At 35.0% G+C, this 24,546-nt stretch overlaps 1 protein-coding gene across 1 annotated transcript; it reads right to left on the bottom strand.

The window, feature by feature from the left end:
• Positions 1-4,086: 4,086 nt before the first annotated feature.
• Positions 4,087-7,020, bottom strand: LOC131640308 (serine carboxypeptidase-like 45). Its single transcript, XM_058910720.1, has 10 exons — positions 6,533-7,020; positions 6,219-6,320; positions 6,020-6,115; positions 5,844-5,936; positions 5,690-5,766; positions 5,287-5,481; positions 5,106-5,192; positions 4,882-5,009; positions 4,633-4,725; positions 4,087-4,541 (listed from the first exon to the last, which is right to left on the bottom strand). The coding sequence occupies exons 1-10, from the start codon at positions 6,786-6,788 to the stop codon at positions 4,271-4,273; spliced, it is 1,398 nt and encodes a 465-aa protein (XP_058766703.1). The 5' UTR covers positions 6,789-7,020; the 3' UTR covers positions 4,087-4,270.
• Positions 7,021-24,546: the final 17,526 nt, after the last annotated feature.

Genomic DNA, 24,546 nt, shown 5'->3' with positions numbered 1-24,546 from the left:
GATATTCTACCCAATATCAATAAAAAGATTGCTAAGGAATTAGAAAAAACAAACAGTTGGATTATGAGGTATTTGTTCAATAACACGTGTGCTTTACATTTGTTCATTAAGATGTGTGCTAAATATTTGTTCATTAAGATGTGGTATTTTACACAGGCGTGCAGGTGAATATGATTATGAGGTGAGACACATCTCATATAATGGAGAAAGTGTATTGTATCACTGTCCACTAGGAGTATTCTTATAGGAGATAGATGCTGACAGATTTACCATGCTATCACGCAATATGTTGCACGAAATCTCAACAATTAGAGATTGAAAATTTTGTGCCTGATTGCTACAAAAGACAATGTTATGAGGCATGCTATGCACCTGTGATTTTTCCTATAAATGGGAAAACTCTGTGGGAGAAAAAAGACTATGTTGAATTACAGCCACCACCAATCAAAAGACAACCAGGAAGGCCAAAGAAGAAGAGGACAAGAGATGCATCAAAGAATATAAGAGATGAGACACAACTCAAGTGAGTTAACTTTGGAATCAAGTGCAGCAGATCTCACATGATAGGGCACAACAAAGCTACCTGCAAACTGCCTGCACCAAGTCAGGCCACTCAACCTGAACCAAGTCAAACCAATCAACCTGAACCAAGTCAGCTTGGATCAAGTCAGACTGCATCCACCATTCTCGGAGCAACTGTAACTTGATCAAATTGTCTTCTAAAATTTTGTTTTACTTTTTGTGTAACTTAGTGTCAATGAACACATAATTTATCTTTTTGTAATGGTGTAAATGAACACATATTTAGGCTTTTTGTATCAATGACAATGAACACATGATTTGGCTATGATAGTGCAAACAACATCTTGTTCTTTAACCAACATAGAAATTACACAATTTCATAACATCAAATTACATGTTGTTTTGACCACAACCCTATTTGAAATACAAGGTTAAAAACACTAAATTCAACCATAAACTAATTATATCAAACACCATTGCAATTTTCAACATTCCTCTTGTGCTCAAAATCTCATTCTTCAACTTGAATATTTTCTTCCTTTGCCTCTCAATCTTCACATCCCTACCATCAACAACTTCATCACCTACCCACTTGAAAAAATTTCACCCCTTCTCCAATTGATTTATGTAATTCCTACAGCCCCAAAATTTTTTCTCAACATTCACATTATTCAAATCTGTAACAATACGAACAACACACTCTTCTTGGCACTAACAGTCTCTCCTTTTGTTTCTTATGATCACAAATCCAAATGACCCACAACTTTGGTTGTTTGATTTTAAATAGTTGCTTGAATTCATTAACATCTTAGCAGAAATTCTAACAATGATGGTTTAGATGAAGAAGAATCTTGAAGAAATTTGGAAGAAGAAGGATGTAGGAAGAAGATGAATAGTAGCTCTAAAATTTTTCTGAAAACGTGAAAATGCATCCTTTGAAGAAAAATATAGCTTACAACATTAATATAAGGGCTTACTGAGTCACTAATCCTTGTTGTCATGCCACATCAACCCATTTAACGTTTTTTCAACCAAATTAACGAAATGGATCATGTTGGGTAACAGAATCATCGTTAAATGACTTATTTATAACGTTTATTAAATAAGAGACCAAACAAAAATCTGAAATTAAGTTAAGAGACTTCAACACTAAATAAATCTAAAAAATATATCTCTATTGAATTATTATATATTTTAATAAAAGTGTTTATTTATTTCTTAACTCAACAATAACCTCCATAATTTTTTTAAATAACGTTAAAAAATATAATATTATAGAATTTTATAATTAATCGATTTAATTTTACTACAAATGCGAATATATGTGTACGAGTATGGTTATTGAGGTACTCATAGGATACGAGTACAAGTATGAACATTGGTGCTTACGTGGATATGAGCTTGGGTACGGAGATTTTTTCAAACTGTGGGTATGGGACGGAGACTATAGTATCTTGCCCAAATCCTGCACATTGTCATCCTTATCAATTATCAAACACTAATTAATATTTATTTGTAATATTAAATATAAATAAAATTTACATTTTTAAACCATTAGGCGGTGATTAATATCGTGATTATGTCTCCATATTTTGTTTCTCGGAAGATGAATCGGTTCTCCACACTTTCGAATATTGCTTCATCACGTCTCGCCTTTGGAATGTTGTAGCTAATTGGATCGGTGACAAGGTATTGCTCAATGTTCATAAACTTGCTAACTATCTGTACTTCTCTTCTACTGTGTTGAATAGAAATCACCACAATGGCTTATGTTTAATATGACTTGCAACATTCTGGAACATATGGGCTTTTGGAAATGCTATTTTGTTTCAAGATAGAATTTTTAGTTTTGAGGAATGCTTAAACTCTATTAAGCTAATGTCTTGGAGGTGGTTAAGGCTTACTTGTAAATCTACTTCTTCTTGTTCATTCTTAGAGTGGTTCATTTCTCCTTTAGATTGTGTTTAAGGTGTACTAGTTGTTGCTGATTTCTGCTTTGTAGACGGGTTTGAGATCCTTTAAGCTTTTGTTATGGAATTGTTGCCTATTAAACAAAAATATATCTGTGATTATGGAAAAATATGTCTGCATGGAATTTTTTTTATTCTATGACATCAACACCAATGCTTGTTTATATTGAATATTAATATATTAAGAGTATAGAGACAATTATGAATATTTTTTGGTATCTACACAATTGTGAATTTAACTACCATTAAAATTGTTGATAATTTGTAATAAAAAAAAAATTTGTTGATAATTTACTATGTAAGTAAGATATATTAATAATGACAATAATTATTATTATTATTACATACTTTATGCAGCTTAAATAATTAGTATATATAGACATAACTTCAGGTCGACCGAAAGAATAGCAACAAATACATTTGAGTTGATAAGAGGAAGCAACTATGGGGAAGAAAGTAAGAAAATTTACATGCCAAAATTATTTAAAGTCTCTTTTATTTTGTGATTAGAGATGAACACATCATCAACATTTTTTTTTCTTTACACCATATTAGATAGTATTTTGCATAGTTAATTTTGTATTTTATGTATGGACAGAACAGGGAGCAAAACAATAATAAAGATAACAATGAAAATAAGAGAAATAAAGAATCAGAGAAAGGTGTTGTGTTGAAAGCAAATATACATTGTGAAGGTTGTTCTAACCAAATTTCTAAGTGCTTAAAAGGTTATGAAGGTAATTAAATATATTAATTTGTTTTCTTTACACCATATATCATGATATACATTCTTGTGTTATGCTCTAATTATAATATTATTTTTTTATTGGAAAATTGTAATATTAAATATTAATTAAATGATGAAATGTTGTATATATTGATTAGGAATAAATCATATAAGGATTGATAGAGAAAATCATAGAATCATTCTCAAAGGAGACGTTATAAACGATCCATTGAAGGTTTTGGAAAGACTTCAAAAGAAATACAACAAAAATGTTGAGCTCATTTCACCAAAACCTAAACCTGAAAACAAACAGAAAAAAGAACCAGAAAAACAAGAACAGGTTAAAATTTTTTTTATTTTTTCATTTTTATAATAATACTCTTAAATGTTGTTAAATTTTAATTATGTATTTTTTATTAATTTATTATTATAAGCAGGTAAAAACAAAAATTGTGATCCTCAAGATGTATATTCATTGCGAAGGTTGTGCAAGTGATGTCAAGAGAAAAATTGAAAAAATGGAAGGTAGTTTATTTTTTAGTTGATAAAATGGAAAATATCCTCTATTTATTTGAAATGAATTAAGATAATAAATAGGGGGATTTAAAATTTATTAATTAATTATTTGAGGGTTGTGTGAATTGTGATAGGTGTGGAATCTGTGGAATTGGACAAGGAAAATTCACTTGTTACTATCAAAGGAATAGTAGAATCTTCAAAGCTTGTTGAATATGTGAAAAAGAAATTTGGAAAGCATGCAGAGATTATAAATGAAGGTGAAAAAAATGATGAAGGAAAAAAAGATGAAGGGAGAAAGAATTATGAGAGAGATCATGGACATATAATTATGTTTAGCTATCCTTCTCAATACTCTACTCAATATCTTTACCCCAATCATAGATTTAATGATGAAAATGCTTTTGCATGTTCAATAATGTGAATGTTTCTTTGGAAATTAATTACTTTATTTTTTAATAAAATTGTTATTTACTTCTCTCAGAATTGATTACATAGGATCAAAGATAAAAAAAAATCAGACTTCATTCATATTTTAGACAATAGTTGGAAGTGATTTTCCTTCCAAAAATGCCTTAAACAACACCAATGATCTCCCTGGTTGTGAAAATGGAGCCTCATGAGCTGCTCCTCTTATGGTTGCAAACAATAAAATGTTACTACCATATATTTGTGTCCATCCACCAATCTGTCTTTCATTAAACCAAGCTCTATAGCTCTCTGTTGTGTTCAACCCAATGTCCTTGGCTAATCCATTCACTAAAGAACGCGTTCCGGTTAAGGGTATAACTGAATCTTGATCTCCACTGCAGCGAAATATAGCTTTGCTTGATCAATCAAAATTATATGACATCAATTAACCAATGGTATGAATCAAAGTAAATTGTATGATGTTACCTGAATACTAGAACTCTTACACCTGATTTAACCAGTGTCCCTAGAATTGATATAGTTGGGATCTCTAGATTTCGCATGTCATATTTGAGAACTCTGAAATACAAAGGAGATGCTATTAGCACTCGTTTTGTAATTCTATTTATATTGCTAATTAGTCTCGGAAGCACTGACACTTGTTATTAGTATCGACGTGTTAGTGTCTGTCTGTATTTCATAGTAATTAGTCATCTTTGATGCTATATAACTTACTGACTACAAGTAAACCATGTGGTGATGATCCCTACAAGCTTAGCATGGAGAGCTTCTTGAACTTCTTTTCTATTCAAGTATGTGATTGTTTCATCTTCCACACAAACATCTATCTTATCTCCCTCTTGCTAAACCATGGATGAAAGCAAACATAACATAAAATGAATAGAAAAACGAAAGAGAATCTAATCTAGATTGAAAGAAAATGGATGAAGGGTGTATACCAGTTGAGTTAGCCTATATGCCTGTTGTTTTTCAGATGGCAGACAGATATCAAGAGTAACATCGTACGGATCAACATATCTACTCAACTGTCGATCATATGTTAGTTTAGTGGTAAGAATTTGATTTTGTTATTTGAAATATTTGGAGTTCAAATCTCTTCAAAAGCTGCTATGTACTAACCTCCATTGAGACTAGCCTATTCACTCTTGCACAAATGGGAGTAAGTGCTCCATTTTGATATTCTCTTCTAATTTGGGAATAGTTGCATATTTTTGTGAAGGATTCATAGGTTGAATCTGATATTAGTCCATGAGACCAGATAAACTCAGCTCTGGAGTTGAAATCTGTGTTGGTTTCAAGAAGAGGATTCCCTATCTACAAATATCGATATAGTTACCGGTTAGCGTTATTCATATTGACCAAATGTTTCTTTTATGTTGAAATAAAATAGAAGCTATTGAATGTAATGAATGCTTCAGTGTCGTGACACTAGACACACTTTTAATCTAAAGTCTCGGTGCTGCATATAGTTTCTTATAACAAAATGTTATTAGAGATTATTCTCTAGTATATGTGTACTTACTGCTATTCCCTTGAGATTGATTTTGCTTTTGCTTTTGCTTCGAAGAATGAGTTGTGCAAGTTGAGGTGCATAGTGACCTAAACACAAGCATGGCTTATTCCCAACTCAAGCTTCAAAATGAAAATACTATTCATATAGAACACAGATACTCTACCTGCATAGCTCTCCCCAGTGATAAAGAAATCATTATTTTTGTACTCTTGAAATTCAGTGAACCAATGTTGTAGAAAAACAAGGTTATCCTTTGCTGTATAACATAGAGCTAGTATCAGATCTTGAGCAATATGATATTGTAATCTGAATTCAAACAAAAACGAGTTAAAGAAAAACCTGTCATTTCATCATTGACATAGTCATAGAATGATTCATTGGCAGAATAGGAGAAACCAACACCAGCAGGTGATTCCAAGTACAAAATATTTGCCTCTGCAAAAAGTAGGATATGAAAAATCAATTTTGAGTGATTGAGAATAAAAGGGTTATCAAAATTCAACCAAAATACAATGGAATTGCAAAGTTTCTGAATAACCTTTGTTCCAACTGTAATCATTTTTAATAAGGCCATTTTGCGTTGGTTTGAATGGTCCATGCTCCACAAAAGCACCAACTCCAACAGATGAACAACCAGGCCCTTCAAAATCCAAAAAACATCTTTAACTTCTTCAACTGAATCTTAATACTTCATTAACATCCAAAAGGAAAATGTTTACCATATTCATAATAGGCTAATAGCCTATGTTGAAAAGAATTTACGATAAAGACATGTGTCTGATGTTTGATACTTGTGACTATATGTCATCTTTGTTATTTCTGTCTGTGTGTTTGTGTTTCGTAGCTACATACCTCCATTTAACCAAAGCACAACTGGTTTAGAAGCCGGTTCAACTTCTGCTTCAACAAAGTAATAAAACAAAGATCTTTTCTGGACTTTATCAACTGTAATGTAACCAGCATATTGCTGGAATTCCACTTTTGGCTGCTGAGGTAAACTGCTTATCTTATCAGATTCTGGAAAGGAATTTACTCCTACAATGATTTTTGTTGTAACAACAATTATTATTGTTGCAATCAAAGAACATGAATGAATCAGAGATATCATGGTAATGTAATCTGACTGAGAAATTGTTGATTCTGTTTCTGTACTAAATCATTAGATTAAATTCAATTTAAAAGCTATAATTTAGAGTATGTTAAAAAAACTTGTGTGCGTGAATATGACTCTACATTAGAGACAAGTCTCGAGTCGACGAGTCTTGGAGCTTCAATTTTATCTTGCAGATTCATTGGTGGTGCTACTACTACTCTTATCTTCAATATAGTAGTATTTCTTTTTATTTAAATGTGTAGATAATAGAAAATCTGACCTTATACTAATGGAAATTTTGTCATTACTTGTGTATAATATATACAACTATTCTATATACTCATTATGTTCACGAGCAACATATTTTCTCATATGATTAGCAAAATTGTTGGATTGTTATTGTTGGCGTAACAATCGGGGAGCATTCTTATTTTTGTGAGACTTTCTGTTTGAGCAACACACTTTTGCGGGAGACAGGCCACTTGTCCACCTAAAACTTTATAAATGCTCAAGTCACCATATTTCTATCCAATGTGGGACCATTTTCCCACTACTCACACTTGCTAAATCTTAACCGAAATAGTCTCAACCATTAGTCAAATTATACATGCTATAAAACCTTCATTCGTTGCGATTATATTCCCCCGGATTCTCGGGGTCGCTTTAGATAAATGAGGTCACTTAGCGACCAATTTGTTGGGTAATCGTGTTTTGTAAAACACTCCTCTTACTTACGTGTTATTAAACCTTTGTCGATTGTGATTATATTCTCCCAGATCCTAGGAGTTTGCTTCAGATGAAGCGAGCTACTTGGAAACCAATTCGATGGATAATCATGTTATGTAAAAGGTCATAGTAAAAAAGAGTTATTATAGGGTCGGTTATGGGTTTCTCATAAGTAAGAGGTAGATGATTTAATTCTGGTCCCTTCTGGTCCCTTATCTCTAAAAAGTGTTAAAGTGGTCCTTTAATTGTTCAAAAAGGACCACGCTGAAGAGATGATGAATTCTGAAAAAAATTGGAAAAGGTTGTTCTGTGTTGTTTTAGTGTTGGTCATTTGGAAAAGTCTGTATTAGTATGTTGTAATGTTTTGAATTAGTATGTATTGAATTTGACATTTGTTTTAGTATTGAATTGGAGTTGGTCATTTGTTTTAGTGTTGTAATGTTTGGAAAAGTCTGTATTGAATTTTAAAGTTATCAATGGCAAATGATTGGTTACACCCTGCTAATAGTATGTATTGACTTTTGATTTTTGTATGAAATGAGAAATGATTGGTAAGCAAACCACTAATAATTATAGGACAGAAAAATGGCAAATATTATAGGTCCAAAATGCTTAACATTAACATTGCTATCAGACATCACAGGTCCAAAACACAATTACATGTCCAAAATACTTAACACTACCAAAGATATCCAACATCACATGTCCAAATAGGCTGAGAAGATTGTGCACTTTTTTTAGGAGCACTTTGGTTGTCCTTGAGTTGGTTGAGATAATTGTGAAGGAGCAGTTTGGGATACTTGTGCAGTAGGAGCTTGAGAAGGTTGTGCACTAGTTGATTGAGATGGTTGTGCACTAATAGGCTGAGATGATTGTGCAATGGTACCCTGAGATGATTGTGCAGTAGTTGATGGTACCTTGCAAGTAAGTTTGTTGTGTCCTTGTTTCTTGCATCTACTACACTTTACAATGAATCCAGTTCTTCTCATCTTTTTATCAGTCCCATCCAGTTCAACTTGCTCTAAATTCCTCCTTTTTTTTTGTCTTCCTGGCATTTTCCTAAATATGGGTGGCAGAACATCAGGATACTATGTTCTCTCCCATAGGTTTGAGCCATTGACTGAAAAAATGACTGGCTTGTACACTTGCATATATCTTGATTTCATGTAATACTCAGGAGCATAATCATCAATCTTCTGGCTCCTACTTTTGATTGCTGATAGTGAATGAACACAAGGGAGGCCTGTCAGCTCCCATCTTCTGCATGAACAAGTCATTCTTTCAGATTGACTGTAAATTTTTCAGCATGGTTTTCCAAATTCCTCACTTCAAAGATAAGCTCATCAGACATCCTAAGATGACACTATTAAAGGCTCATCATGGTGATCAATGGTTTGGCCCTTGACTCCAAGATGACACTATTAAAGGCTTCTGACATATTATTGAGTACAACTTAACATTTGTTATGAGGTTTAAAGTATGATCTGCTCCAAAATCTTGGAGGAGTGCTCATCATGTGCTTGTATGCTTATACATTGAGCTCTTTCATTACTTTCATCTCTCTTTCTCAAGCTTGATAGTAAGTTTACTTGGCAGCTCCAAGAACCATGTTCAGTGTCATACCCCAAAATTTGCCCACCATATTTTCATACTTAAACTCACTTGAATATCAAAGTCTCAATACTTGACTGGATGCGCACTCTCCTAAACAACGACTCCCTCAAACTAGGGTTTTGATCTTTTCAAAGTAAAATTAAGTTTTAAAACCTCAAATGGAACCCTTGGTCTCTCATATGCCTCAAAGGATCCTCATGCCAAGTTGCAAGCTCTGAATCATAAGATTGCTCAGTCTACAGTTCAAATGGTCAGCAGTCGACTGATTTGACCTAAAAGTCAACTGTGGTCAAAGTACAGTCAAAACTCCTGATTTTTTGTCAACATCCTTATCTTGAAGTATCATTCACCATTTTATCAAGGATTGATCATGTTTCATCAAGGAAAGATCGAAAATCAATAATTTCAAAAGTTTTTAAATTAGGGTTTTATAGGAGAAAGTCAATTGAACTTTGACCAGCCATAACTCCCACATGGAATATCAAAAAATTTCCATCCAAAGCTCATTTTGAAGGAAATTAAATTCCCTACAATTTTGTCTCTCACAAGCCAAGTCTAAAAATGCTTCATTTGAGAGATATGGATCAAAACATTATAGGTCCTTTTTGAAAGTCAACCAAAAGTCATCTTTTTCAAAAGAGCATACAAGGAGCATGGAAAATTATTTTGACATGGGACCAAAATAATTGGGTAAAGGACTCTTCAAGGTTTCTAAAAAGCCCTAGAACTCCTCCATACCTTAAAAATTGAGGGAGATAGGCCTTGTCAAAGTTAGGTGATTTTAAGAGAAAAAATGTGAAGTAAATGGCTCCAAAATGAATCTTTCTGCAAAGGAACCCAATCTTTCTTGGTCCAATCTCCATCCTCATGATATGTGGAGCCCAAGATCCAATTGCCACGAATTTATTTGATTTATTATGGATTTTTATTCATTTAAAAAGAGATTAAAATCAAATAAATCAAGGGAAAAATCAAAGATTTAATTTGGCTCATGGTTCTAATCAAATCCAGTCAACATTAACTCCAAAAATCAATCAAATTTCGTGCAAGAATGATTGGAAAGAGAATGGAGCAAAATTAGAAAGATTTGAATAAATTTTTAATCAAATATTCTTCAAATTTTCTCACACAAATTGACTTGATTTCCAAGCAAGTTTGTAACCCTAATTTCACCATTATATATTCTCACAATTCCAAGCCACAAGGGGACGAAAAAACACAAGAGAAAACTAGGGTTTCCAAGAGAGAAAATATTCAAGAATAGGTGAAAGTTGCATGTGAGAACACGTAGAATTCATGTTCACGTTTAACATATTCATTGTTTTTTATCTCATTCGAATATCATATTTTATCGCCTATCAATTGAATCTAATGTGTTGATTGAGTTCCTGGCATGTATTACGAGGGATATGGGCCTTGGTTTCAAAGCTTTAACGCAAGAACAACCAAACACCATTCTTAGGGCACAAACTAAGTGTGTTTTCGTTTTCACACCTACAGACGTTTTCTGATCAAAAAGACCGCACCATCATGCTCAGAGGATTTATTTACAGTCTAACCATGTCTTTTGTTTCCATGCATGCATCATTTTTGTCGTGTTTTGAAATTTGCAGGAAAATCCATAGGAAATTCCGCAAGAATTTCCGCAGGAAACATTGGAGAAGACAATGAATAGTGCTGCAGACCTTTGACCAAACGTGTGGCATGTTCATGCGTTTTGATTGGCTGGCCCAGAATTCTTCCCCTCTCTCCAAATCTCATTGGACAGTCAACTTTGACTGAATACTCTCTCATCATGCTATTGGTCACGCTGCACGAGGGGACCCCACGTTTGACTCACTTTAATTCAACTTAAATCTCGTTTTTTTTTATATTTATTAATTGATGAGAATTCTTAAATAAGCTAACAATTGCAGTTCAAGTGGCAAGAGTAGTACGTTGGTAACCTATGAAACGTGGGATCGATTCCCAACCATGACACTATTATTTTTCATAAAGTTTCCTTCGCAGATCCAGTGCTCCGCCCATGCTTGGCTTATTGTATGCCCCCACTGCTCCAGCCATCAGATTGCTACGTGGTTAGATCTGAAGATCCAGTTGCGCACGTCCATGGTGCACCCTCCAGGAATTGTCACACAGGATCGCAAACGCCCAGCTGAGTCTATTTTCTTTTCCCTTTTTCTTTTCTTTTCAATTTTATTTTGTTATTTTCATGTTATTTCTTTTATTTCTTTCAACCATACTAACCACTAGAATTAGATTTATTTAGTTTAGTTTTTTGTTATTATCTATTTTAGGACAAATAATTAGGTAATTAACAATTAATTTTTAGATCAATTAGATAGTTAATATTTAAATTAGGTTAATTTAATCATCTAGAAAATTAGGGCTAACTGATTTATGATTTAATTTGGTAATTTAAAATTGAATTAGATTAATTAGGTTAATTAACTTAATGATTTAGTCGTAATTTTAGGTTTTTATCATTAGCCTCATAAACCTTGTTTAGGTCACAATAAGTTTTCTTACTAAATCTTAAGGGGTTTAGTGTTAGGGTTTGGGGTTTGCATTTCCTTTAACCTGAGATTTTATTTTTGCCTTTTGTTCGCCTTTTATTTGCATGTATTTATTCTATTAACCATGATTAACTTGTACCCTAATCAGGGTTGTGAGGTTTGTCAATAGATCCTCCATACACTCACCCTATTTCTTTTTATCATTAATTTTCAGGGTTAGCCAAGATCTTTCAGCCACGCGCCCTACCAGATCAAAAAAAAAAGATAAGTTTCTAATTTTTCTTGTTTAACCTCATTTTATTTTTTATTTTACTTTTGAATTAAAATAGGGTTTGCCTCCATAGTTGATGAATCTTAATACACTAACTCTTATTATTTTCCTTTTAATTTTCAGAGACGATTGAGAGTTCGAGGAAGATCAAGGCACTCAAGGATTTTTACTAATTATTGATCTCTCTTATTTTTTGTCTTTATTCCCTCTCCCCGCAGGTGTTTATTGTAATAGCGTAGGACTTTTTTCTGCCTTTAATTTTTGCTTATTTTAAACTGCATGGTTAGTAAAATAAGGAGTGCAACCATGAACTGAATATAGATCACTAATTTACAAGATAAATATCATCGAAGTTAACCACATGATTGTGCACCCACACACCTTTAGGGTAATCCCTCTGTTGCCTTGTTGCCTTATTACTGTTGCCTTGCTGCCTCTAAGTATACTAAATAGTCAAGTCCCTCGATTCCGAGGATACCTAAAGCAAGGATGCCTTTAAACATTGAAATTATCATATAATATTTTGTCCCTCGAAGTTGCCTCGGTAATACATGATAATTGTCCCAATTGCTAAGGTATCCTCCTATGAAATGTCTGCTCAACTTGAAACTTTCCTTACAAGCTACCAAGCATATGTACAACCTCTTGAAATGTAAATTCTAAACATCACTACCTTCTTGTGCAGGTTGGACATCCACCTTAACAATTGAGGCTGGGTTAGATCTTAGTAACTCATGTGCATAGTCATACACCCTTGTATAATCCCCTAGAAATGACCCATCAACCATGAATCTGGCTGCAAACCTAGCCCTTATAGCCTTGGTTTTTTGACCCCAACATTCCACTTTGTCATACCCCAAAATTTGCCCTCATATAATTTTAAATGTCATTTTATTTCGATTAAATAACATAGCACAATTGGTAAGGAAGTAAGGTTTGCAAGTACAGGGTCCCGGGTTCAAATCCTATTTCTAACATTTTTCTCTTTTATTTGCTACTAATTTTAATTTTATTTTAATTTTATATTCAAAAAAATCACAAAAAATATATTGTTATTTAATTTTCGTTTTCTTTATTTAAGGTTTTTTTTATAATTATTTTTATTTTATTTATTGCAACTTTAGTCTAAAATGAGTCAAAAAATTAAAAAAAAAATATAAGAGAATCAAATCATCGAAGTTTCTAAAACAATACAAGATAGAGTCCCCAAGTATTCCCAAAACAGTGAACGACAAAAATCATCAAAATATTGAAGGGAATTAATCATGGAGACAAAGTTCTTGATGTCACTAAATTGGTTTGTTTAATTCCATTTGTAGAGACCACTTTGGGGGGGAAAAAAAAGCCAAAAAAAACAATTCCAGTCACACAAAACTCTCAATTTCTAACCCTTACACTTTTCACACGTACAGGCACCACAAATCCTAATTTTCATCGTGCAATTTTCAAAGCCACCACCTTCAATTCTACACCACCTGCAAATATTCAAACTATATTCCATATACTTCATTCATAAAACAATAACCATTGAATGCAATCCAATCATAACATAATTTTTTTTTCCAGCACACACTGTAGAATGTAAATCGATACAATATTAACATCTGTACAAAGTGTGTCTCTTTTGCAGAATCCAAAGAAGAAGAAAAGAGTGGGATCGAAGCCGAAGACCTCCGACGAAAGTGCTGCTACCAACATCCGGATCCAGCCGCGAAATCGCAAGCCGCCGGCCTCGATCTCCTACCGTCTCGCCGCCGCCCTCTCATTGGTCGCAGTCGGTCAACCCTCCGTTCCGTGCCATTCCCGACGTCGGCCATTGCCACACATCCTTCGATTTCAACCGCAACCTTCATCGGTATCTCTCGCAATCGGTAACCTCTATTCTTTTAATTTATATTGATCCTTGTATTCCATTGGGTATGTTGATGTCTTTGAGATTTCTTGGATAAGCTTCAAAAATGGTGATCTTGAAATATGAAGAAGATGAGAGGAACATATATGTATTGTGTGGGTATGTTTTTTTTGTGGCTGATATATCATGTGATTTTGTTATTATCCTTGTCTATTTATTTATTTATTATTTTATGTTTTTTTTCTTTTATTTACTTCTGCCATGTGTTGCGATTCGATTGGCTACAGGCATGGGTTGAAAAGTCAAAATTACGAAGAAGAGGGGTGTACGTACCACCCCTGTTGGTCTCTAATGTTGTGTTTCTTTGTTTATATCTATTTATTTGTATTGTTACTAGTTTAATCTATATATTAAAACATAAAAAATATTCTCTCCATTTTATCATAAAAGATATAAAGACATGTCTGTGACTCTTCAATTAAATCATTAACATGTACATATTTTGAAACTTTATTGTATATAGGTCATTAACTAATTTACAATGTAAAATAATAATAATAAAAAAACAATAGGCTAGATTAATTAGTTTTTTATAAATATTATGTTTTATTAGATTAAGAGGATTAATTAATATTCTCCTCTTATATTAAAAAATACAAAAAATATATTTATTTTTTAAAATGCTACTTCTTATGTGTTAATTAATAGATTTATTTGAATGAATTTTGACTAATGTTTTTTTTTAATTTATTCATTTTATTTTATGTATCATTATTAACGTTTTGTGTTTATGTAAGGTACCACTTGAGACCGAGACTTTTGGGCTTTATGGACATTCACCATGTATAGTTTGTACATGCCTTATCTTTCATTTTTGATGTTTTCGGATTTGTAATAATTTTTATCCCCGTTTGGCAATTTGTAATCCCCCTCCCCGAAGCCATGTAATAGCGTAGGAACCTTTACTTTTCGGCACTTTATTTTTCTGCAAATATTACTGCTTAGATGTATGCTAATTAGGGTGTGTATGGCAAGATAACTTAATCAACGCTAGCTAACCTAACTCAAGATTAAATACTCGAATCTAACACACTTTTTGCACCCACTCACCCTTAGGGTACGCCCCTCTTGGTTGCCTTCGATTATAAGGTCGTGTCCCTCAAAATGTAGAGGTACCCATTAGCAAAGGTCCCTTAATACAAAATCGTCACTAAGTCCCTCGATGACCCTCGACTGTTGCCTACGGAAAAATGACGATCGTCCCTTCGAAATTGCTAAAGGTACCTCTACCTATTGCCTTCAAAACGACCTCGATGACCCGCACGTCCAATATAACAAGGACTACCTACTCCTATATAGTATGGATAGTCCTGGGAACTTTAAAAATTACAGAAAAAGACCAATTAGTTAGGGTAGTGCTCTTAATCTGCCTAGCTCAACAAAAATATCTTTTCAACACTCTTTCGAAAAAAACTAAGGCTACGCATTTACGCTAAAGTCCTTATGCCTCTTTTCAACTCAAAACAAACAAACATGAGCTAAGAAAATTAAGAGCCCGTAGATAACTACGGATGAAAAGGGTGCTTGCACCTTCCCTTTTCATAACTTACCCCCCGAGCCCGTTTTCTTTCAAATAAGGTCTTTTTCTGTACTTTTTGCCTTTCCTAACATTGGACAAAATAAAAGTCGGTGGCGACTCATGCTCACCGCAACATTGTTGCTTATTAAAATAAAAGTCAGTTCACCGAGTTACAAAACTGGCGACTCTGCTGGGGAGTCTTTAAGAGGGGTTTACCTTAGGGCTTAGTTCATTATAAATGTTTTCAATTGTTTGTTTGTATGCTTTATTCTTAAAGGTTGTTTGGGATTGTTCTGTGTGAAAGATCCTAACCCGGATCTGAGTACCTTAGGAAAATGGCATGAGATCAAGGAGACTGCACAGCGTATACTGATGTGGTTGATCTGATGGCCATCGTTAGTGCGACACATTGGTTTGTCCTGGTGTTCCTTAGGATCCGACTCGAGGAAATGCTTGGCTACCGCGTGGTGTCATTAAGCACTAATTCGCCCTTAGAACCTTAGTTGAACTAAACTTTGGCCTTTTAGAAAGTAGCGAGATGGTTGGCTTTGGTTCCGACTGAAGTTGGTTGATACTCGAAGCTACACTCATATGGACTGGACTTTCGGGACCTTTTCGGTTGGTGATTCGATCGCCGAACTGAGATAAGCGCCTTCGAGAAAGGTCAATGATATGAGCTCCCTAGAACCCGATTTTTTTTATAGAACAGGTTGAGCCAACTAAACTTCAGTGGGGAGGGTACTTACCTATGGACTCCATGCAGGCCTCTAAACTTAAGGACACTTGTGTGACTTGATTGTTATCTAACCGTTTGGTTTCCTTGCAGGATTTGTTTATACCTAACTGTTTGGTTTCCTTGCAGGATTTGTTTATACCCTAACCGTTTGCTTTCCTTGTAGGATTTGTTTATACCATAACTGTTTGGTTTTCCTTGCAGGATTTGTTTATACCCTAACCATTTTGGTTTCCTCGCAGGATTTGTTTATACCCTAACCGTTTGGTTTTCTTGCTGGATTTGTAGGACTTACTCGTCCTCATCACCTAACTAACCTTTTTCAAGGATCTCAAGTATTTAGGTGCCATCATCAAGAGCCAAGTTCCTAACAAGGGGCAGGAGGATTTATTTTCCTCTAGCCAGATACCTTCAAGCTCAAAGGTACAGTTACTATCAAGGGGCAAGGGGATTTATCTTCCTTTAGCCAGATGCATTCACAATCAAAAGTACCGTACCCTGAATCAGAGGCTATGACCCACTGGATATGGTGAGCCTGATTCTTAAAGAAGGACGTTCAAAGATGGAAGTCGTAGTTCTTCAACAAAGCTGCAACTACATTTCAATGTTGCAAATTGGGTTCCAAAAAGATCCTTGAAAACATTGCATATGCATTTGCATACATATCATTGCATAACAGGTTTCCAGACAACGAGCTTATCATTTTCTGCCTCAAATCCCTGAAGCTTGATACTTACAACTCCTTTGTGGCTTCGTCAGAATCTTCTTCTTAGAAGTAATCTGTAGTTCAGATACGAACACTTGGTTTGGTTTCCTCTCTGGGGCACTTGGTCAGTCGATTGATAATTGCCAACCAGTCCGAGATAAGGTACAAGACCTGATTGATGCAAAGGCTATCATATTCACACCTGCAGGCCAGATGTGAAGTTCTCCTTCGACTCAATGGACCTTCTGAAGCAATAAGTCCATACGGAGAAAATCTCCTCAATGTTGGCAATTCGTAATTTCTTATGCATTTTCATGCGTAATCTTTCTTGTTCTTGTTCAATACTGTCTATATGCAATACTTGTTTGTTTTTGAACTATAATAACGATGCATTGGATATGTTTGTCTTGAAAAAATTCATTCGCTCTCGCTCTAATATGTTTTTATTTTCTTGTGATACCAAACTCTCAGTGATAAAGCATGATGACTCTGAAGGGAGAATGACGAACGCATAATACCAATAATCTCAAATGGTGTGCTTTCGAGTAAAACCCTGTTGATGATGTACAGGCATTGTTTCAAATTCCCAAACACTGGAGATATAAGGAAGTTAATCCCTTGTCAACCCCTTTGAGCCTTGAAGTAGGAGTTTCTTTTCTATACGAAAAAACCCTCACATTTAACCTAGGGGCAGGGTAGTGTTCGGTTAAACTGATTGAGTGTTCAAAATTCAGCAGGAGCTCGCATCTAAGGATACAACAATGGTTATCCTTCAAAAGGTTGGGCAAAAGTCGAGACCGCAATGATTATCCCTCACATTTGGATGTCAAAATATGACGATACAACAACGACTATCCCTCGTCGGCCAAGAAATAAAGCAGTCACAATCTTTTCAACGAATCAAAGACATCTCAGGGTCATACGACTTGTTCAAAAAAGAAAATAATGGAAAAAGAAAAAAAAAGAAAAGAAAGCCCGCTAAGTCAACAAACTTGAAAGCAAATGACTTAGGCAAAAGTTAGGGCATCCCGCTGGACTTCAAACTCGAAATTCAAAAGAATTTACCCAGGCAAAAGTTAGGGAAACAAAAAAGATCCTCAACAAAAGGGGTAAATTCGCATGTCTATAAATTCAAGATCGTGTGATCAGACATTAAGAATAAAAGGTAGGTGACTGCCATGTCCAAACACCTCATCAATTCCTCAATCGTACATCTCAAGCTGCTCCTGAAGGATGAATTCTCGCGTCAAGTTAACTGAACTTAGGTTGGAGAACATCACGAAGGGGGTGGGCACCAATAAAATTTTGAGCCTAAAAATCCTTTTTTCTAAAACCGTGAACCTCACCACGTTACAACCCTAAAAAGTCCTAATTGAAGCAGGGTTAATTCGAAAGCATACTATAACGAGAAAACGGTAAACCGACTCTTTGGAGTTTTGCTAAGAAAATTGAGTTGGTATCACGCCACTTTTCACAAAAATCGATGTTTTGACATCCTTTCAAAAAAAATATTTCAAGACAAACATGAACTTTGCATTAGATTTATATTTCTCATACTAAACATTCTTTGCATATGAACAAGTACTTGACACCAGGAAAGCTTCCATCATGAGCTGCAGATGAAAAGTTTAATCCTCTCAAGGGACAAGTTGTCTTCAGAACTCCATTGAGTTCAAACATGAACATCTCAAATTATGATCACCCTCAGGGGCACAAAAGCGGTCGAAATACTCCATCGAGTAAGCGTTCAGATATCTGGGGCAATCAGGCCAAGATTCAAAGGATCTCTCAAAACTGTTGAACAACCAGGATCCTTCACCCAAGCACAGTTGAAATTACCTCCAACCCTGATCAACCAGGGGCATGATTCCTAAGTTCATGATACAGGGGCATGTTGCTTATGATAGCATGAATCTCAGAAAGTACCCCCGACAGATAAAGTTGCAGAGACGTCTCGTACGCCTGACTCAGTCAGTCAAAAGCTTGTATATACAAGGGGCATGACGTGTTATTATCTCAGTCATCTGGGGCAATCAAGTCAAGATTCAGAGAATCTCTCAAAGGCACTAAACACTCAGAGAGGCAAGCCTATCACTTGGGGCATGTTGCATTAGTCACAAATCTCAGCAAAACCTATTTAGCTACTAGCAGTAAGATCAGTATCTCCTTCGAAGTTCTAATTCCAGTAATCTCAAGAATCAAGTATACCAGGTTACCAACTCCAGGAGAAGATAGACTTCCCCATGCAAAGGGCCACATATGGTTAAGAAAAAGTTTTCCAACAGCAAGTGACACGGGGGCAATGAAAATTGAAATCTCAAGGGATCTTACCCACAAAGTTGTTTTCACAATAATATCCCCACAGAGTAATCCTCGAGGAGTTGTCTTTAAGTAATCTCTTCCCAACAAAGACTTGGCTCCCCTACACTACAGGCTCTCTGATACAATCTTCTTCTCCAACAGGGTTTATTCAAACTCACTGTTCCTAATAAAGTTGGCATTCATAGTGGAAACTTGGTCAGTTATCCATCTCTCTTATCCCTAGTCAGGGCGCATCAGGATCAAATCACTCAAATTACTTTAATCCCCAAGCGGTAATAAAAATCCCCAGTTGGATATCCTCGAACGAAAGACAGGAGTTCTCAACACAATCACCTTGTCATCATCTCCAACATCATACAGAGATTTATTTTCTCAACCAGCAATTGCTATACAAAGTTACCAATATGCTTCGACTATATGGTCCATCCATGCATCATTCACAATACATGCATAACATACATACGCCTCATGACATATGCATAACACTCTCATTCATTTCAAAAAATAAACATTACAATACATGCATCACGACATTGCATAAAACTAATGATGCTTTTTCAGTCCATTTCTACAAATCAAATGAACAATATCTTCTAGATATAGTGCAGAGATAATCAAGTCAACGATTTAATTCTGACACTCATTCAAGACAGAGATTTAGTTCTGACACTTAATTTTGGATATCTTCCAAAGATAGTTCAGAGATAATCAAGACCATGATTTAGTTCTGATACCTAGTTCCGGATATTCTCCAGAGATAGTTCAGAGATAATCAAGACAATGATTTAATTTTGATACTTAGTTCCGGGTATTCTCCAGAGATAGTTCAGAGATAATCAATACAAATATTTAGTTCTGATACTTAGTTCCGGATACTCTCCAGAGATAGTTCAGAGATAATCATCTTCTTAAGATCTAATTCAGTTACTACGAACGGTGCTGACACGATCAATATTCAAAGATCTAATTCTATCATCACGAACGGTGTAGACACGATCATCCTTCCAAGGTCTAATTCAGTTACTACGAACGGTGCTGACACGATCAACATTCAAAGATCTAATTCTATCATCACGAACGGTGTAGACACGATCATCCTTCCAAGGTCTAATTCAGTTACTACGAACGGTGCTGACACGATCAACATTCAAAGATCTAATTCTATCATCACGAACGGTGTAGACACGATCATCCTTCCAAGGTCTAATTCAGTTACTACGAACGGTGCTGACACGATCAACATTCAAAGATCTAATTCTATCATCACGAACGGTGTAGACACGATCATCTTTCCAAGATCTAATTCAGTTACTACGAACGGTGCTGACACGATCAACATCCAACAAACACTTCTCAATACATTTGAGCTCAGATACAGCCTAACGTACGGCTCATTCTAGTACTTCTCAATACAAAGGATCCAGTCTAACGTACGACTCATCCTAGGATACAACCTGACATATGGTGTAGTCTGACAACTATCAACACAGGGAACCTGGTCTAACGTACGACCTATCCTACAGCCTCACGTACGGCTTTTCCAGACATTTATCAATGCAATCGGACCCAGTCTAACCTATGACTCGTCTTAAAGTTCAGCCTAACGCACGGCTTTCCAGACATCTATCGATGCAATCAGACCCGGTCTAACGTACGACCCGTCCTTCAGCCTAACGTACGACTCTCCAGACATCTATCGATGCTATCAAACCCGGTCTAACGTACGACCCGTCCTTCAGCCTAATATTCGACTTATCCAGACATCTATCGAAGCAATTGGACCTAGTCTAACGTATGACTCGTCCTAAAGTACAGCCTAACGTACAACTTACTTTGGCATTCATCAAAATAGTGGATTTAGTCTAACGTACGACTCAGCCTAAGTATATCCTTTCAGATACAGTCTAACGCATGACTACACCCTGACTTTCATACCATCAAAAGACCAGTGGCATCTTTAAGCCCACCTCTGACAGCATCCTGTCAATCCAATTAATGACATCTCTAAGCCCATTCAAACCATCAATAGCACCAGTCCCTGCATCAGCAAGGGCAAATTTCTGGGTATTCTAGTGTTCAATCCTCTTCCACCTTCAGATTACGATAGGCAAACAAGCCAATCTACATCCTCAGGTTTAAGAAGATTGAACAGGGGCAGCTGTCATACCCCAAAATTTGCCCTCATATAATTTTAAATGTCATTTTATTTCGATTAAATAACATAGCACAATTGGTAAGGAAGTAAGGTTTGCAAGTACAGGGTCCCGGGTTCAAATTCTATTTCTAACATTTTTCTCTTTTATTTGCTACTAATTTTAATTGTATTTTAATTTTATATTCAAAAAAATCACAAAAAATATATTGTTATTTAATTTTCGTTTTCTTTATTTAAGGTTTTTTTTATAATTATTTTTATTTTATTTATTGCAACTTTAGTCTAAAATGAGTCAAAAAATTAAAAAAAAAATATAAAAGAATCAAATCATCAAAGTTTCTAAAACAATACAAGATAGAGTCCCCAAGTATTCCCAAAACAGTGAACGACAAAAATCATCAAAATATTGAAGGGAATTAATCATGGAGACAAAGTTCTTGATGTCACTAAATTGGTTTGTTTAATTCCATTTGTAACTGAATTTTGAGAGTATAAGAAAGAGTTGCAAGAGACCACTTTGGGGGGGAAAAAAAAGCCAAAAAAAACAATTCCAATCACACAAAACTCTCAATTTCTAACCCTTACACTTTTCACACGTACAGGCACCACAAATCTTAATTTTCATCGTGCAATTTTCAAAGCCACCACCTTCAATTCTACACCACCTGCAAATATTCAAACTATATTCCATATACTTCATTCATAAAACAATAACCATTGAATGCAATCCAATCATAACATAATTTTTTTTTCCAGCACACACTGTAGAATGTAAATCGATACAATATTAACATCTGTACAAAGTGTGTCTCTTTTGCAGAATCCAAAGAAGAAGAAAAGAGTGGGATCGAAGCCGAAGACCTCCGACGAAAGTGCTGCTACCAACATCCGGATCCAGCCGCGAAATCGCAAGCCGCCGGCCTCGATCTCCTACCGTCTCGCCGCCGCCCTCTCATTGGTCGCAGCCGGCCAACCCTCCATTCCGTGCCATTCCCGACGTCGGCCATTGCCACACATCCTTCGATTTCAACCGCAACCTTCATCGGTATCTCTCGCAATCGGTAACCTCTATTCTTTTCATTTATATTGATCCTTGTATTCCATTGGGTATGTTGATGTCTTTGAGATTTCTTGGATAAGCTTCAAAAATGGTGATCTTGAAATATGAAGAAGATGAGAGGAACATATATGTATTGTGTGGGTATGTTTTTTTTGTGGCTGATATATCATGTGATTTTGTTATTATCCTTGTCTATTTATTTATTTATTATTTTATGTTTTTTTTCTTTTATTTACTTCTGCCATGTGTTGCGATTCGATTGGCTACAGGCATGGGTTGAAAAGTCAAAATTATGAAGAAGAGGGGTGTACGTACCACCCCTGTTGGTCTCTAATGTTGTGTTTCTTTGTTTATATCTATTTATTTGTATTGTTACTAGTTTAATCTATATATTAAAACATAAAAAATATTCTCTCCATTTTATCATAAAAGATATAAAGACATGTCTGTGACTCTTCAATTAAATCATTAACATGTACATATTTTGAAACTTTATTGTATATAGGTCATTAACTAATTTACAATGTAAAATAATAATAATAAAAAAACAATAGGCTAGATTAATTAGTTTTTTATAAATATTATGTTTTATTAGATTAAGAGGATTAATTAATATTCTCCTCTTATATTAAAAAATACAAAAAATATATTTATTTTTTAAAATGCCACTTCTTATGTGTTAATTAATAGATTTATTTGAATGAATTTTGACTAATGTTTTTTTTTAATTTATTCATTTTATTTTATGTATCATTATTAACGTTTTGTGTTTATGTAAGGTACCACTTGAGACCGAGACTTTTGGGCTTTATGGACATTCACCATGTATAGTTTGTACATGCCTTATCTTTCATTTTTGATGTTTTCGGATTTGTAATAATTTTTATCCCTGTTTGGCAATTTGTAATCCCCCTCCCCGAAGCCATGTAATAGCGTAGGAACCTTTACTTTTCGGCACTTTATTTTTCTGCAAATATTACTGCTTAGATGTATGCTAATTAGGGTGTGTATGGCAAGATAACTTAATCAACGCTAGCTAACCTAACTCAAGATTAAATACTCGAATCTAACACACTTTTTTGCACCCACTCACCCTTAGGGTACGCCCCTCTTGGTTGCCTTCGATTATAAGGTCGTGTCCCTCAAAATGTAGAGGTACCCATTACAAAGGTCCCTTAATACAAAATCGTCACTAAGTCCCTCGATGACCCTCGACTGTTGCCTACGAAAAAATGACGATCGTCCCTTCGAAATTGCTAAAGGTACCTCTACCTATTGCCTTCAAAACGACCTCGATGACCCTTCGATGACCCGCACGTCCAATATAACAAGGACTACCTACTCCTATATAGTATGGATAGTCCTGGGAACTTTAAAAATTACAGAAAAAGACCAATTAGTTAGGGTAGTGCTCTTAATCTGCCTAGCTCAACAAAAATATCTTTTCAACACTCTTTCGAAAAAAACTAAGGCTACGCATTTACGCTAAAGTCCTTATGCCTCTTTTCAACTCAAAACAAACAAACATGAGCTAAGCAAATTAAGAGCCCGTAGATAACTACGGATGAAAAGGGTGCTTGCACCTTCCCTTTTCATAACTTACCCCCCGAGCCCGTTTTCTTTCAAATAAGGTCTTTTTCTGTACTTTTTGCCTTTCCTAACATTGGACAAAATAAAAGTCGGTGGCGACTCATGCTTACCGCAACATTGTTGCTTATTAAAATAAAAGTCATTTCACCGAGTTACACACTTCTTCTGAACCTTTTCCTTAATATCCTTAAGCTTCATTATATGGTTGGTTTTAAGTGAATTTTGTAACCTCTTGCTCAACCATTTTATCTTTAATAACTTTACATGATATTCTCTACTGCAACTATGAGTGTATACTACTTTTCTTACTTACCATGAATCCTCAGAAGGCAACTTAGCACAGTAAGATTCCCATTCACATCCATCCTTACACCTGATCCTAACCCTTATCTTGTCATTCTTAGTGAACCTTAAATCTCTGTCAGAATGGACTGCATAAGTAACAATTGTCTCCTTGAAATCTTCCTTTGTACTAAAAGCTTGAAAATTGGATACTTCTTTCTCATAGCCCTACTATTATCATCACTATCACAATCACTTCCAAGATCCTCACCATCATTATCACTTCCTTTACTATCTTCTTTGTTTTCATCACACATTTGTTTACCTTTTTTCTTTTCATTTGTTCATTATCTTTAATATCATAGTC

The sequence above is a fragment of the Vicia villosa genome, unplaced genomic scaffold (assembly GCF_029867415.1).
Source record: "Vicia villosa cultivar HV-30 ecotype Madison, WI unplaced genomic scaffold, Vvil1.0 ctg.003053F_1_1, whole genome shotgun sequence".
In the NCBI taxonomy this organism is placed as follows: Eukaryota; Viridiplantae; Streptophyta; class Magnoliopsida; order Fabales; family Fabaceae; genus Vicia; species Vicia villosa.
Note: the sequence above shows the minus strand (reverse complement) of the source record. Positions and strands in the feature narration are given on the sequence as shown.